This window comes from Neltuma alba, unplaced genomic scaffold, assembly GCF_004799145.2.
Source record: "Neltuma alba isolate B1F8T4 unplaced genomic scaffold, ASM479914v2 tig00010504_pilon, whole genome shotgun sequence".
Taxonomy (NCBI): domain Eukaryota; kingdom Viridiplantae; phylum Streptophyta; class Magnoliopsida; order Fabales; family Fabaceae; genus Neltuma; species Neltuma alba.
Window position 1 is genome coordinate 158,372 of NW_021635381.1, and position 14,376 is coordinate 172,747.

At 35.7% G+C, this 14,376-nt stretch overlaps 1 protein-coding gene across 1 annotated transcript; it reads right to left on the reverse strand.

Annotated features, from left to right (window-relative positions):
• Nucleotides 1–237: 237 nt before the first annotated feature.
• On the reverse strand, nucleotides 238–11,810 carry LOC114756789 (importin beta-like SAD2). Its single transcript, XM_028945733.1, has 22 exons — nucleotides 11,530–11,810; nucleotides 11,109–11,244; nucleotides 10,947–11,034; nucleotides 10,517–10,666; nucleotides 10,003–10,165; nucleotides 8,980–9,164; nucleotides 8,709–8,882; nucleotides 7,005–7,150; nucleotides 6,799–6,922; nucleotides 6,544–6,724; nucleotides 5,343–5,502; nucleotides 5,203–5,244; nucleotides 4,989–5,107; nucleotides 4,697–4,895; nucleotides 4,063–4,194; nucleotides 3,138–3,241; nucleotides 2,835–3,014; nucleotides 2,193–2,332; nucleotides 1,947–2,086; nucleotides 1,637–1,791; nucleotides 1,145–1,271; nucleotides 238–1,045 (listed from the first exon to the last, which is right to left on the reverse strand). Exons 1-22 carry the CDS (start codon nucleotides 11,617–11,619, stop codon nucleotides 885–887), a joined length of 3,096 nt encoding a protein of 1,031 aa, XP_028801566.1. The 5' UTR covers nucleotides 11,620–11,810; the 3' UTR covers nucleotides 238–884.
• Between the last annotated feature and the right edge of the window lie 2,566 nt (nucleotides 11,811–14,376).

Here is a 14,376-nt window from a genome sequence, read left to right on the forward strand (position 1 = left end):
GGCAAAAGCATACTTAAACCCATCACTGGGTGCTCGGTCATATTTTCTGTATCTGGTCAATAATACAAAATCTGCTTATGCATACTCACTAGGTTTTTAAAATTTTTATAAATAAGACCAAGTTAATAATTTGTTGTAATTCAACAGTGCAACTTTTTCTTCCTTTTTTTTTTTTTTGCCATCAAGAATGCAATATAATACAACTCAAATCGCTCAATAAATATTGATACACCGATATAAAATAATCCCACAAAATTGAGATATCATAAAAGAATAAAGAAATGTTTTACAACCTCCGTAAGGCACCATTCGTAAGCTCTGCATAATCCCTTCACCAATACTCGAAGACTATGCTCGACTGTAATACATATATATATATATATAACGACACATCTTTAAATAGTGATGATAATAATAATACAACATCACCGAAAATGACCAATACAGCCATTGGCTAACCCAACACTACCCATCTATGTGACAGGCAGAATCTGTATGCATGACACTCTTTGCTGCCCTCATCCAAACAACTTGGAGGGTGGAGACTGGCGAAGGAAACCAACCAATGTGAGAAAAAAACAAGACAACATAGGCATGCAAAAATGGGCACATTTACCGAGAAAAGATACCCGACCCCACAGTTCCCTGAATCAAACATTCTTTGATTTCAAAGGAAACTTCTGTGCCCTAAGCTTATGAGAACTTCAAAACTGAAGAACAACCCCTGTTTTTTTTTTTTTTTTGGTTTTTTCAGACTTCTTTTGACCAGTGCCTCAAATATAGAGGCAACCCTCTGCTTCGGCGAAGCATTTTTACCAAATGAATGGGTAAAGCCAAAGAACTTGAGAAAAGAAAACCACGACAAAGAATGTACATCCAGAGACTTAAGAGGCTGTGGCAGTTTGTGCCTTCTCTAGTTTTTCTTTTTCAATCTCTGCTCTCCTCTGCTCAGCATGCTGGGCAACGCCATTGGCAAGAGCTTGATATTGCAACTCAAGCGTTTGAGTTAGGTTTTGGAACCTCATTGGATCTGATGCTTGCATCGCTGCAGAGAGATTGACGTTAATGGTGTATTTCAGGTACATTATAAACCAACAACTTTATTGGATAAATTTCAGATTTTTTAGGGTTGTTGTCAGCCTACCTTTCATTGTATCAACGAAGAAAATAAAAGGATCCACCTCATCGATTGGAGACTGCAACTCTTCATCATCGCTATAGTCATCATCTGAGTCATCATCGTACTCGTCACTGGGACGAAATGCCCTTGCCTACAAGCCCATTGATAGAACCGGATAAATATAAACTGCTGATGATGGATATATGGCATTAGAGATGAAAGTACATAAAGATGCATTACAAACCAAGAATCTCAATCTTCAAATGGTTTAATTTAAACAAACAGACATAATAGTTCACTGGTTCAACTGAAAATGCCTTGTGCATGAAATAAATCAACTTCAGGAGGACAATTAACAATTTGTGAAACACACAGCTTACGTTAGTTATGGCTTATAAGTATATATGAAGATCCAATACAGCATTCATATTGCTCAATCTCATTCACCTCAATTTGATCCTATGTAAACATAAACACGCATACATTTAAGTTTTTGAAGGGATCATGTCTGCATACCTGTTCAGCCAACTTTCTAAGCTTTTCTGTGTCAGCTTCATCTCCTTCCTCAGCATCATCTCCCATTTCCTTGTCAGAGCCGCCATTGCCATCATCATCATCATCAGTTTGAAAACCATCCATATCATCATCTTCAGCTTCTTCCTTTGCAGCCTCTGCACAGCAAGTACAAGAGACCAAGAATTTGGTAACCACAAATCAGGTTAAGCATGACAGACCATGACAATCTGAAGGTTAAATTAATCTATTATAAATAAATGAGTGGTACAATTGTAACTTCTCAATTAAGAGAAAGACCAAATCAGAAAACCTGCAACTTGATCCTTGTATGCAACTAGAAGATCAAGGGTGGCCCGAAACACCCGACCAAAGGCATCTCCTAGCAATTGATCGGCTGGCACTGCTAATACTGATGTTAAACCAAGGCAGCAAACCTTCTTGTCATGTTCCCTACAAATACATTTCCATAGGGTATGATGTTACTGTTAATAGAATAGTACTACAAAGGAAAGCAGAGAAGAGGGTTGGTGAAAGAGAGGAAAGAACATGCGCATGCCTTTTAAAATTAGCACGAACACCACTCCTTCTGACTTGCTGTAGCATGTGGAACCAGAGAGTGAATACTTCTGATGCAACACCCAACTTTTGCAATATGCTGAGAGTAAGTGTTGCATTATAGTAAAGGGCATCTGCAATCTGCACAACAACAAAAAATTATTCTTAGAAGTCACTTTAATGTTTCTTTAGTTAACGATCACGAGAATTTTGACAAGCTTAAGAGAAAAACTAGGCTACTAAACTACATAGTTTAAAAAAAAAAAAAAAAGAATAATCAGACAAATAATACTGTTCATTTCTCTCTGATCCAGAAAGTAATATTTACTAGTTATAGCCCTGAAGGATGTAGACCCATATCAACTCAAAAGAACTAGGACTAGTCTGAACTATAACTATCATGCCTATCCACTTTTTACAGGGAACACCAGTGAATAACAGCAAATTTACACACACGTTCACAAGAAAAAATAGATGCCTTTCCAGTCGCAAGTCCCAAACAATGTAAATACTTGTAGCCTTTAACAAGCTCCAACTTAGAGCTCTAGAATGAATAGTAGTAAATAAATGACCCAGAAAAATCAAGATAATTTTGAAAGTGACCGTTTTGACATTTTAAAGATGATTTCTGATAATCCCTTACCACTTGGATGAGAAGACATTTTAAATATGATTTCTCAGTTCGGCGCAAACGCTCAACTGTTGTTCTAAGATATGGCTCAACCCAGTGATCCACCTGCCCTCTGCAATTCTGAAACACAACTTCAATAAGCTTTGGAGCTGGCTCAATATCGCTGTCCTCCATGTTTTTATCTGCCATAATCTGCAATGTAAATACAAAGCACAGGGGCATCAATAAGATGGAAACACGAACAATAGCTTCAGATGACAAGCTCAAATCAAACAGGAAGTAACTTGAAAGAATTTCAATGTGAAAATAACTCACAGATGAAATTATGTTCCACAGACTTTGTTGATAATCAGGCTCTTTGCAAGAAAGGAAATGTGCAGTTCCCCTTGAAATGTAGTTGTCCAAAGGAACTAAAATATCTGCAGAAATTTAAAAATTAACATGTAAACACATTAAATAGATGCAAAATTATACTAAAAGATTACACCAAAATATATATACTGAAAGGTTGAAGCACACTAATCAGGTCAAAACCAGATCATTAATATTTTAGGGATTTTATGTCTAGACAACAAGACCATGCACAGTTATTCTTTTATCTTGTCTTTAAAAAACTTACACACCAGCTCATTCCAGACAGAACCTTTATTAAAGCTAGAGCAAGTGGAGAAGGATGCCAAGAAAATACAGAGTAGCTCACATTGAGTACTCTATCTTGTAGCATATGTACTGATACTGTTTCCAGCATGAATACACAGTGGGTAGCTCACATTAAGTACTCAAGTTCTCACTCCCATTTTGTGTCTTCTCACTTTCTCTTATTCAAAAATTTATCAAAACAAGAATAAAGCATGGGGAATAAATCCGGCTGTACAAGGGCTTCAAAAATTTGGGAAGGGAAAAGGGGGGGGGGGTGGGGGGAGAGGAGGGAGGCCACCGTGAAATTGCCAATTATAACTATCTATACTTAAGTAGTAGCTATTTATTTTAAGATAGAACTTTCCATGTTTGACTGGGAATTTGTCATGTCCCTTTACACAATAATAACAAGCTAATTTTATACGGACTGTTCCTATTGTAGGAATGATGAGCTTATCCTGTAATAAACTAGACGTCACCAACTCAAAGCTCTAATGCAAAAACCAAAAAGGCCAATCAAGAAACGTTCTAAACTAGATTCTTACATAAGCAAACAAAATAAATTGAAATGAACAGTAACAAATGAAGTTGAGCATCATACTTGGAAAGAAATCAATGGCCCAATCTGCCAGTGCCTCCGTCATCAACGGCCAAAGACTCCACATGTCCAATGATATTGTTGGAGAGAAAAAGGTCATGTATGATACTATTTCCAAAACTTCTTCAAAAACCTCTGTAGGTATGCGCAAAACACAAAAGGAAATGAATGGCAAGCTAAGTAAACTGAGTATTTGAAAACACTAGCCCTCACCCAACCAGCAAACATTAAAAGGAGAATTACAATGAGGTCCCAAGGAAAGAAAATAATCACTAAAAGTCCCAATAACAACCTAAACAGCATTTAATGACAAGTTCCAGAGTAAGAAATGACAACTCCTGGGATTTGTTTTGCAATTATTTTCCTTTCTTGAGACATTGTAATTCTCCCAACATTAAATAGCCATTACACACAGTTCACTTAAAATCCAAAGAGTTCACTAAGTATGGCTTCTCGTGTCACATTTTTAACCCAGTGAAATATCATGTTGATATATTAAAAACATTAGCCTAACTGATGTCGAGAAACTCTATTTAAAACTGAGAAAAAGGCACAAAAAACAGAAAGAAGAGAAGCAAAAATGGACAAACAAAACCCTAAAATATAATTCAACAAAATATGATTGAGGGCAAAGTACCTTGACCATCAGTTGTCAACATTCTGCGCATTATGGGAAGCAAAGTTGGCTCAACTTGAACGAAAAGATGAGGAAGCCTGCTCACTGATTCAAGTATTGTGCTAATAGCACGCAGACAACCAACTGCTGCCAGAGCACCCGGATCATCAGCTTCATCATCAGCTTCAGCAGTGTGCATACACCTCCAAAATGCAGCTGCCTGTTGTTAAAAAGATAAGTTAGATTTATTACATGGAGAAAACAAGTTCTCCAGTGAGACAAAAACAAACTGTCAGATTGAAGATTCAATTACCAAATTCTGACATAGCCCAAGTGCATAAGGTGCCATCTCTTCCCCAAACTTGTCCACAATAGTCTCCAAAGTAAATACAAGGTCCTCATTCTCAACCTCATTCATGAGTTTGAAAAACTCTGAAAAGATTTGGTTTACTTAAACTTGTTCAATTGTTCAATAAGTCAATTAATAAATTTAAATTATAAGCTAAAGACTTTTTACATTAACATACCATCAAGGAGCTGAGGGAGAATAGGACGAATTTCGTTCAAATCTGCACAAACATAACGGGAAAAAGCATGATCAAAATTAATTTTAAAAAAAATGATGCAAAGAAGAACAAACATGACACTCAAGATGTATATAAATCACCTTTACAAGCTTCTACAAATGAACGCAGAGCAAAAACAGAATCAACCCGCACAGGAAGGTCTGGATCTCTCATGCCAGACACAACACACTGCAATGCTTTCCGGAAATTGTTTTGATCAGAGAAGTTGACATGAGCATACTGTCCTGCAACCCATGCGGCCTGTTTTCACAAGCAAGTATTAAGCATCAGGATCTGTGCAATAGACAAATGAGAGTGACATGCTTTATTTAAAACCAAAACAACTTTACATCCAGTCATATCATCACATGACATATGTCAAACGTAATGGTTAGATTGATTAGAGGAAAGTAAATGTATGAGAAGGGAAATTTATGAAGAATTTCATCATTTATCAGACCAAAAAACCGGGGGGGGGGGGATTTCATTATTTTATTGCAGGGTTATATTTTAACGACGGAAAAGCACAGATTGAAATCCAGTCTTGCAAAATGATTGGAAGAGAAAATCAAAATATTAGTTTGGGTCCATCTACAGCCAGTTAGATTTCATATATGCCATTTGAGCTCATAGCTCACATAAAATCAACCCCCACCATTAAGATTGAAGTGAACATGATGTCAAGGCTTCAGTCCCTATTGCCACTCCTAGCTTTGAAGGCTTTCAGCCTTCTCTACTAATTTCTCAAAAAAGTCATATTCTTCATGGTGCCACCTTAAATACTACCATTTTAAACTATAATTATAGATTTAAAAATTGACTATAGAAGAATTCATTCTTCCTTTATAATAAAATCCGACAATGAATCAATTGGAAAGGATTGGTCTTTCATACAATGCGGCAACATCAAATCTGAATCACTCAAAAGTAACCCCAAAAGAAGATTGATTACACACTCCCCTGCTCTCTAAGATGAATAAGAGAAAACCATACTGATCCAAATATGACAAAAAATAAAAAAGTCACGTTGCTAGAGTGGAGAAGACAAACCAACAGCCCAACTTATCTACTACTTTGCTCATTCTTGTGCTTAGAGAACACTTGATCAATTAATGCCACCGATGTAAGGACACACTTTTCATATGGACAGTATTCTCAAAGGATGGACTAGCCTTGAAATTTATTGCATTCTTGTTACCTTTCCCAAGCACACCAAAGAAATACAGAAAGGAAGAAGAAAAAAAGGAGAGAAAGAAAGCAAAAAGTGACATTGTCCAACAAGGAGATAGATTTGATACGTACCTTTGCCCTAAGGTGGCCAACAGGACTGCTGAACTCAGGAAAGACATGTTGCACTAACATACGCTCAAGTTCAGATTTGTATGGCTCAGTTTGCTTCAATTTATCACAAAGTGCCCCAATAGCAAGAAGAGCACCATCTTTCTGCCTATAAGGCTTGTATTCTCCAGGAGCTTCATCATACCTAGCACAGCAAAAGTCTAAACATGATCCCCAATTCATGAAGTATCTATTCTACAAAGCAAGAGAAAACTTTACCTCTTGAAGATTTCAACTATGAAATGAATAAACTTGTGAAGATTTTCTTTCCCACGTTTTCGAACTAACTCACTCACAAAATCCATTGAAGCAGTCCTTGGACTATACAAGTCTTCAATAATGTCTGAAGTGAAGAACAAGAATATATAAGCACAAATACAACTAAAAACTTTATTAAATATCAAAATAATATCAATAAGACTTACCATAGCCTTTCCTTACATATTCATGGGGGTCTTCATCCCAAAGCTTCTGATCATTATCATTAAAGCACATGAGGGGAAACACTATCTCAAAAAGAAGAACATCTAGCCGAGGTTGAAGCAAAGAATACATGCTGTTCTTTGAAATACTGCACGTATAAATTAAAAACAGAAGTTCAGACAAAATGAACTAACTTAGGAATCTGAATCACCATATATTTTGCCAAGTGAGCAACAGAAAATAAAAATTTAATTAAATAGTTTGTCAAATTCATGTCAAACTCTCTACATAGCTATCATGAACATTGAAGGATCACCAAACAAAATATTACCGAAAAATTCAATTATTGTCAGACCAAAACTGTCAATCAACCTCTTATACTTGTACCATTTTGGCAAAAAGACATTCCATTATTTGCTTAGGGTGCACTACAAAGTAACTATTTTCAAAGCCTACAAGACTTTCCTAAGTTATTAGGAGTCATTCCTTACTCTTTAACCTATCAAACTCCTATATTATTTTATAACGGAGGAAAACATATAAAACTCATACTAGTAATAGATCTTTGTCAAGAACCATTTCAGCTTAAAAGTTTAAGCTTCTAAAGACATGGGATCAAACCCACTATGACCAATAGGTCAAGAGTTTCAGGATTCCCACACATATTAGGAGGCCTATGCCTTATTATCATTTAAAACTCGGAGATCTTTTGTGTAATTGGAAGTGTTGGAAATTATAGTAAAATCTATCCATGTATCTTCACCCAATACTCCTCAAGGTATAAATTCAAAAGGCTATAGCTGTTCACCAAAAATCCGACTACAAAAAAGTAACCAACCAACTTGCAAACTCTCACCATCAATTCAAGAACTTTAGCAACTAGTACTCCCACAATAAAGGGCCCCAGCACAGAAAAAGTTGCTATAATTCTCAAACATGTTCACCATATGGGCAACTTCAAAATCTCCCAACTCCCCATGGCTACATTTCCAACACCAATGACACAGCTCTTAATAGTGTTTTACCTGACCCACTTCCCACGAGTGAACCTATCAACCTTTCACCAAATGGTCTCCTCCATTACTTGGGTAACTTATCAGCACAACCAGCAAGATGATCTTGTGTGCTGGCACTTGTCCTCAATGTCTAACTCCCTACACTAACACATACAAAACTATGACAATCTCAACATCAACAACTCCATATCTACAGAGGTTATCTTGATAGAATGATTAACCCTCAAGAATTATATCTTCTTGCCCCTTTACAGGATTAAAATCATATCATACCAACAGCCATGTGAAGTCTTTCATTCTACTTGTGTCTCACCACATTCCTGAATACATGCCCCAATCCCACTCTACTACGAAACCATATTATGCACCCAATTCCAAGGATTTGGTTCACTCTATTTAATCCGCTGCTATGCTAGCAAGACTAAATTTGAGGCGAAAGCAACAGAGAAAATTCACGCATAAAAAGTCTTCCCATACTGAGACACCCTCCATGGTACATACAAAAATATAGAGAATCCTTTGTAATGTTTCCCTGGCTCTCGGCGTAAATTTTGGATAAAATAGGCATTTACTCTGAGAAAAGTTGGGCATGAGGCATATGATGAGAGCACAACCGAAGGATATAGATAAATAAACAAAATGATTATATAACAACATGATTTATAATCATTTTTCAAAACGAGACCCCACCTGTTGCTTAAATATTGAAGAATCAAGTTGATAACCCTATCAGGTAAATAACCACCAACTCGAACGACATTCAACAGATTTAAGTGGCACTCCAAAATCTTCCCCGCATAATGCTTCTGAAACATTTGGGCAAACGCTCTGTTTTCAGGGTTTTGCAGCTTCAAATCTCCAAAACTGTAAAAATAAATCAAAACCCATAAAAATTTAAATTCAATTACTTAGGCAGCAAAGCGCATATTTCTTAATTAAATGATTCAGGAATCATACATACCGAGTATACAGCCTGTTCAGAATATGAACTGTCCATTTCTTCACTTTCCACCAACCCCATGATTTTTTTAACTCAGGATCTACAGGCTGACCTTCCAAGGGGACAGGCCTCTCTAGTTCATTTAAAAATAGCACCATCCAAGCGTTGAAGACATTCTGATCAAACAACTGCTTTGGAATCTCCAACTGAATAAATTCATATAATAAAAATTTCAGGGGAATCTCTTCATTAATTTTGAATAATAATGTCCACATGACATTTTATCAGGTTGGTAGCTACAATAATCCTTAGCTACTCTAATTGTCAAAACCAGAAGATATTGTAACATACTCTAATCTGCTTATAATAATCTCATCTAATTAAAACATAATAGATACTGGCAAAATAATAAATCTGAGGTCGAACAATGAATACAGGGCCTAAGCATAATGGGCCTTATTCTCCAACCAATAATAAACCCACAAATGCTCAAGTAACTTCCAGTAGCTTAACTGGAAAGGGAACAAGTAGACAGTTATGCTATCTCAATTTTGTTAATAAAAATTTCTCTTTTCAATTCTTTTGCAAATAATTTCAAGAAAAATGACCATATTCAGGAGCAGCATGGATAAATTATTCAAATACACATCACATCAACCAAGTCTAGCAAGCACATGAGATCATAAAAGACTTGCTACAATATAATCAAACAAGACTACAAGAGTCCTAAAAGACAAATGTTCATGGTATAAATGATCCTTGAAAAGATCTCTATCTTTTGATGTTTGAGCTAATATGTAGAAAGATAGTCTGCCTCTACAAATTATTGAACTGTGTCATAAAGAGTTAATACAAACCGCAGTATGAGCATGGTATACAATGGAATTTGTAAAAGAATCATATAGTAAAAGGATAAAAAGATCATAGGCTATACATAAACCTCAATAAATGCAGCATACGTACAATCAAGATTTGATTTACTGCATGGTGCATACAATAAACACTTCCTGCAAGAGATATTCATAGGGAAGGAAAGGAACATACATATATGGAGGACCAGAAGATTTTACAGATAAGCTTGATTAATTCTGCTACTTCAAGTGACGGATTGGCAATCTGAACAAGCCTGTTAAATATGTTGAGAAGGTGAGGAAATGTCTCCTCGACGATACGGTGAACTGGTGTCCTCTCCTCATCTGACTTGAACCTGAGGATTGGGAGGGAAAGAGCTTTTAGCAATATTCCCATTTACAGCTTTTGTATACACTATTGAAGCAGGCTTGGGGCTATACAAGATTTCTGCATACACTACTGACAACTCTAAAACATTATTTATGAAAGGAAGATATGTCAAACCCATGGGATATAACTAGCACCAAGTGACAAGGAACAATCACCAAAAAGTGAATATTGTTATGACTTGTCATTTAATTATAAATTATAAATTATATTATAAATAAATAGTTATGTAAAATGAAATATAATCAAGGATAATAGCCCAATTTCGTTCAACTAGAATATAACGTTTTATAATTCATAGAGATCAGTGCAAACTTACTCATATTTTCTAGAAAGAATGCGCAAAACAAATAAGGCACCATAGACTTGTTGATCCTGTAAGTTATGCTTCACCCAGTCAAGAAGATGTGGCCACTGCTCAGGATAATCAGAATGTATAATTGTTTTGAGGCACTCACCAAGTTGTACCCTATACAAATATGGTCAAGTAAGATAAGTTAATAAAATGAAACTAAGTGTACCACAGAAGCTTCTTTGTTTCCTTGTTTTCTTTTCTTTTTCCTTTTTTTTTTTTTTGGGGGGGGGGGGGGAGGTGGTCACAGTTTAGATCCCTATGAGGACAAATTAATATAATCAATAAACACAAGCTTGGCATGACTTGTCAAAAGTAATTACATGAGATTGCACGAACATTGTTTTGCATCATAAAAGTTTCAAAAGGCATAGAAGCGACAGTTCAACTACTGTACCTTAATAGGGGAGGAACTTGAGTTACAAACACAAGAATGTGATCCCTCACTACGTCTTTATCACTCTGTAAGATCTTCTGCTGGGACTCTACATCATCCCAGAAAACAAAGATAAGCAAACAAGGGATTCAGTTTTCAACTCCCACCAACATTAGGACATACCAGAATCATGGGGAGACCAATTTTTGGCAATGAAGTTTTTGAAATGAATGCTTGCAACTTGGCGTACGCCCATGTCACAGTTGTTGTCTACAATGATTTGCAACAGCCTCACGAGATGTTGAGGGGCATACTGAAACTGTAAAAGAATAAAACCATATATTATTCGGAAACCACGTTAAACCAATCCTCAATTGCATTCAAACCATTCCTGTAACACCAGCATCCGAAGTTACACAGAAAGCGAAATTACCGTGGAAGTGAATAAACAAAAGTAAATGGTATTCAGAGTCCAGATATGTAACAAAAGAAAGAGCGTCAACATTCAGAATTAAGTCAAAGCAAACTACAGTTCTGATCAGAAATTGAAATTCGAATTATTCCTATACCAGAGTAGAGGAATTCCAATAACAAAAAGACGAACCTGATCTAGGCTTTGCTCAGCAGCCTTGCGTTCTTCGGGATTCGGACTAAGAGCAGCTTGGAGTACAACAGCTAGACTAGGGAGATCCATAATCTCACCGCAATCAAAATCCCAACTCTGAACAAAATCAGCCTTATGATCAACGAAAATTGAGAGATTGATCGGCAATCTAAACCCTCACTCCCCCAATTGAGAATGAAAAATGAAGTGTGCCACAGTGTTTAGAGCACTGTGAGCAATGGAGAATGAAACAGAGCTCTTTCAGTCTGCGGGGAGAAATTGAAATAGACAGAAGGAGGCTATTTAAAGTGTTAGGGTTTACGGGTTTTAACCATTTTCGACCCAGTACATGCAAACAAAATTATGAAATAACCGCTGACCGCCTGTTTGGCTACAGCCTACAGGAACAATTGTACAATAGTGAAATAGGCTATTCTAGCTTCGCTCTGAGGAAAATATTTATAGTTTTTAGTTTTTAATAATATTAAACTTATAAGTAATAGTAATACATTTTTGAACAAATTTTTTATTTAGGATTAGGATGTAGTAATCTCAAAATTTTTTGTAGGATTCTCCCAAAAAAAACTACTCCGTCTGTTCATTTTCATAAGAAACATTTGATCAAATTAAGTTAAAATCAATTAAAGATAATATATGTGTAAAAATTGTATTTTTTTTAAATAGCTTTATTTATGGGAATAGAATATAAGAAAAAGAACAAAAAATAAATAAATGATATTTTGAGAAATGTCATAGTAAACACGTTGAGTATTAAATAAGTAATTAATAAGATAAAATAGAAAACTACCCAAAACAAAATTGGGACATCTTATAAATATTTCTTATAAATATAAACAAAATAGAGATATAGCAATTTTTTCTGGTTACCTAAAGTATCCTCCTACCCGAACAGTAAGAGACTAGTCTCTTGGGATACTGTCAAGTAAGTTTTTTCCATACGCACTGTCCCAAATATCAAACCCAGGACATGATGTTTAAGGTATCCAAGTCACTTCCACTTGGACCAACACTTGTTGGTAGAGATATAGCATTTGTTTCAAATAAGAAAGGGGTGGAGAGAGTATAAAAAATATAAATGCAAATGAAAACGAGGTTGTGATAAATAGAACAACTATGTAAAAAATACTGAATTTTCATGTATCTTAATTTAACTCAATTGTACAGATCACCTCTTTATTTTGGAAAGATACTATTTGAATCATAATTTTGATTTTTTTTTAGACACAAACCCAAAATTAAGAGGCCTTAAAATATTATAACTAATATCTTTTAAATACTTTAAAGATTAGGATGAAGTTGTGGGCGCAAAGTCAAGGCCACTAGCTTCATGCTCCCCCCATATTACTCAAAATGTAAGAATAGGAGAAATGGCTCAAGTAGAAAAGTTGTTTCTTAAAATTAAAGAAAAATGGATTTATAGAAAAAAAAAAAATGGGGGCATTAAAGCTCGTTTTATAGATAAAACAAAGAATTCTCACCAGGAGGACATCTAGCACTTAGTAGATGCTTTCATGCGATTTTTTAGATCACTCTCAACTCATCAACACACCTACAATAATTCTCATAAAATGAAGTCTCTAATTCTAGTACCCACGTCATAGATCCTAGCATTTAGCACGCACTCATTGATTTCATGTTTACTTTTCATTTATTAGCACATCATCGTGGTATGAACACACCGTAGCTTTTACATGACATCTAACAAAGTATCCAAGTTGGAATTTAAGTCCTACGTGTTAATTAAGGTGGTATCACACGTAATAGTCGTGTCATGCGTGGCATTTACGACGGGTTAAAGATCATTTTTATTCTGAAAGTTTTCACAAAATAATATCGGATATTAGAAAGTTTTTTTTTAGTGCAATGTCGTTCTCAAAGTGTTCAAATTATAGCAATGCCGTCCTGTCATTAATTTTGATTGTTAAATATAACTTATATGTACAGATGGCATGATACACGCCACCTTATCATCCAAAATCAATTATTCCTTGCCAGTCCACTAGTCTCCACCGTAGCCCTTCCTTTCCCTTTTCCCTCTTCCTTTTTCATTGTAAATGGCCGCCGCCAAAGGACAATGACACTTCTTTCTTTCTAAAGTTCCTCCAAGAAAGCATCCATGGCACTTCTGACCTTATGCTTTCTCTCGTAAAACAAGACCCTCTCCTTTTAAGCCTAGGCTAATGACATTTTCAGAACCTTCAATCAAGATCCCTGACCCTGGGTTCACAGCATTCTCATAATCTACGACCAATTTCACAATAAAGGACGGTGTGGATGGAGAAGGTGGTTTACAACATGAGGTCGTTGGAGATATTGTTCTTCAATCTAGATGACACAAGTTTGATCCTGGAGTAGGCAAAGGTAGGAATGGAGTTTCTGCTCAAGAAGAGTGAGGTTCATCAATGAATTTTGTCTATGGTTATGCTCTGAAATTTTCCCCTTGTTCTTGGTTTAAAACATTTTGCAGAAAATTTTTGAGAATTTTCCTTTATTTATCGATCTACTACTGCATTCTTCTTTTTGTTTGTCGGAAATGTTTGTTTAGTTTTGTTTTTTGTTAATACAGATTTGGCTTTCATTCCTGTAACTACTTATTTACATAATGGCGAATGCATCAGCTTTAGTTATTCATGCTTTGTGATTTCCAAATAATCCTTCCTTAAACCCCTTAGTATGAGTTCAAAAACATTACAGTTCAAGTAGATCACAAAACAAGCCCTTATAAGCAATTGGTTACTCGGGTTACTGTTCACTAGGAAATTCTAAATTTACGATCAAATTTTGAAAAATCATAACTAATTCCGGAAAAATCGTATTGAGGTGGTT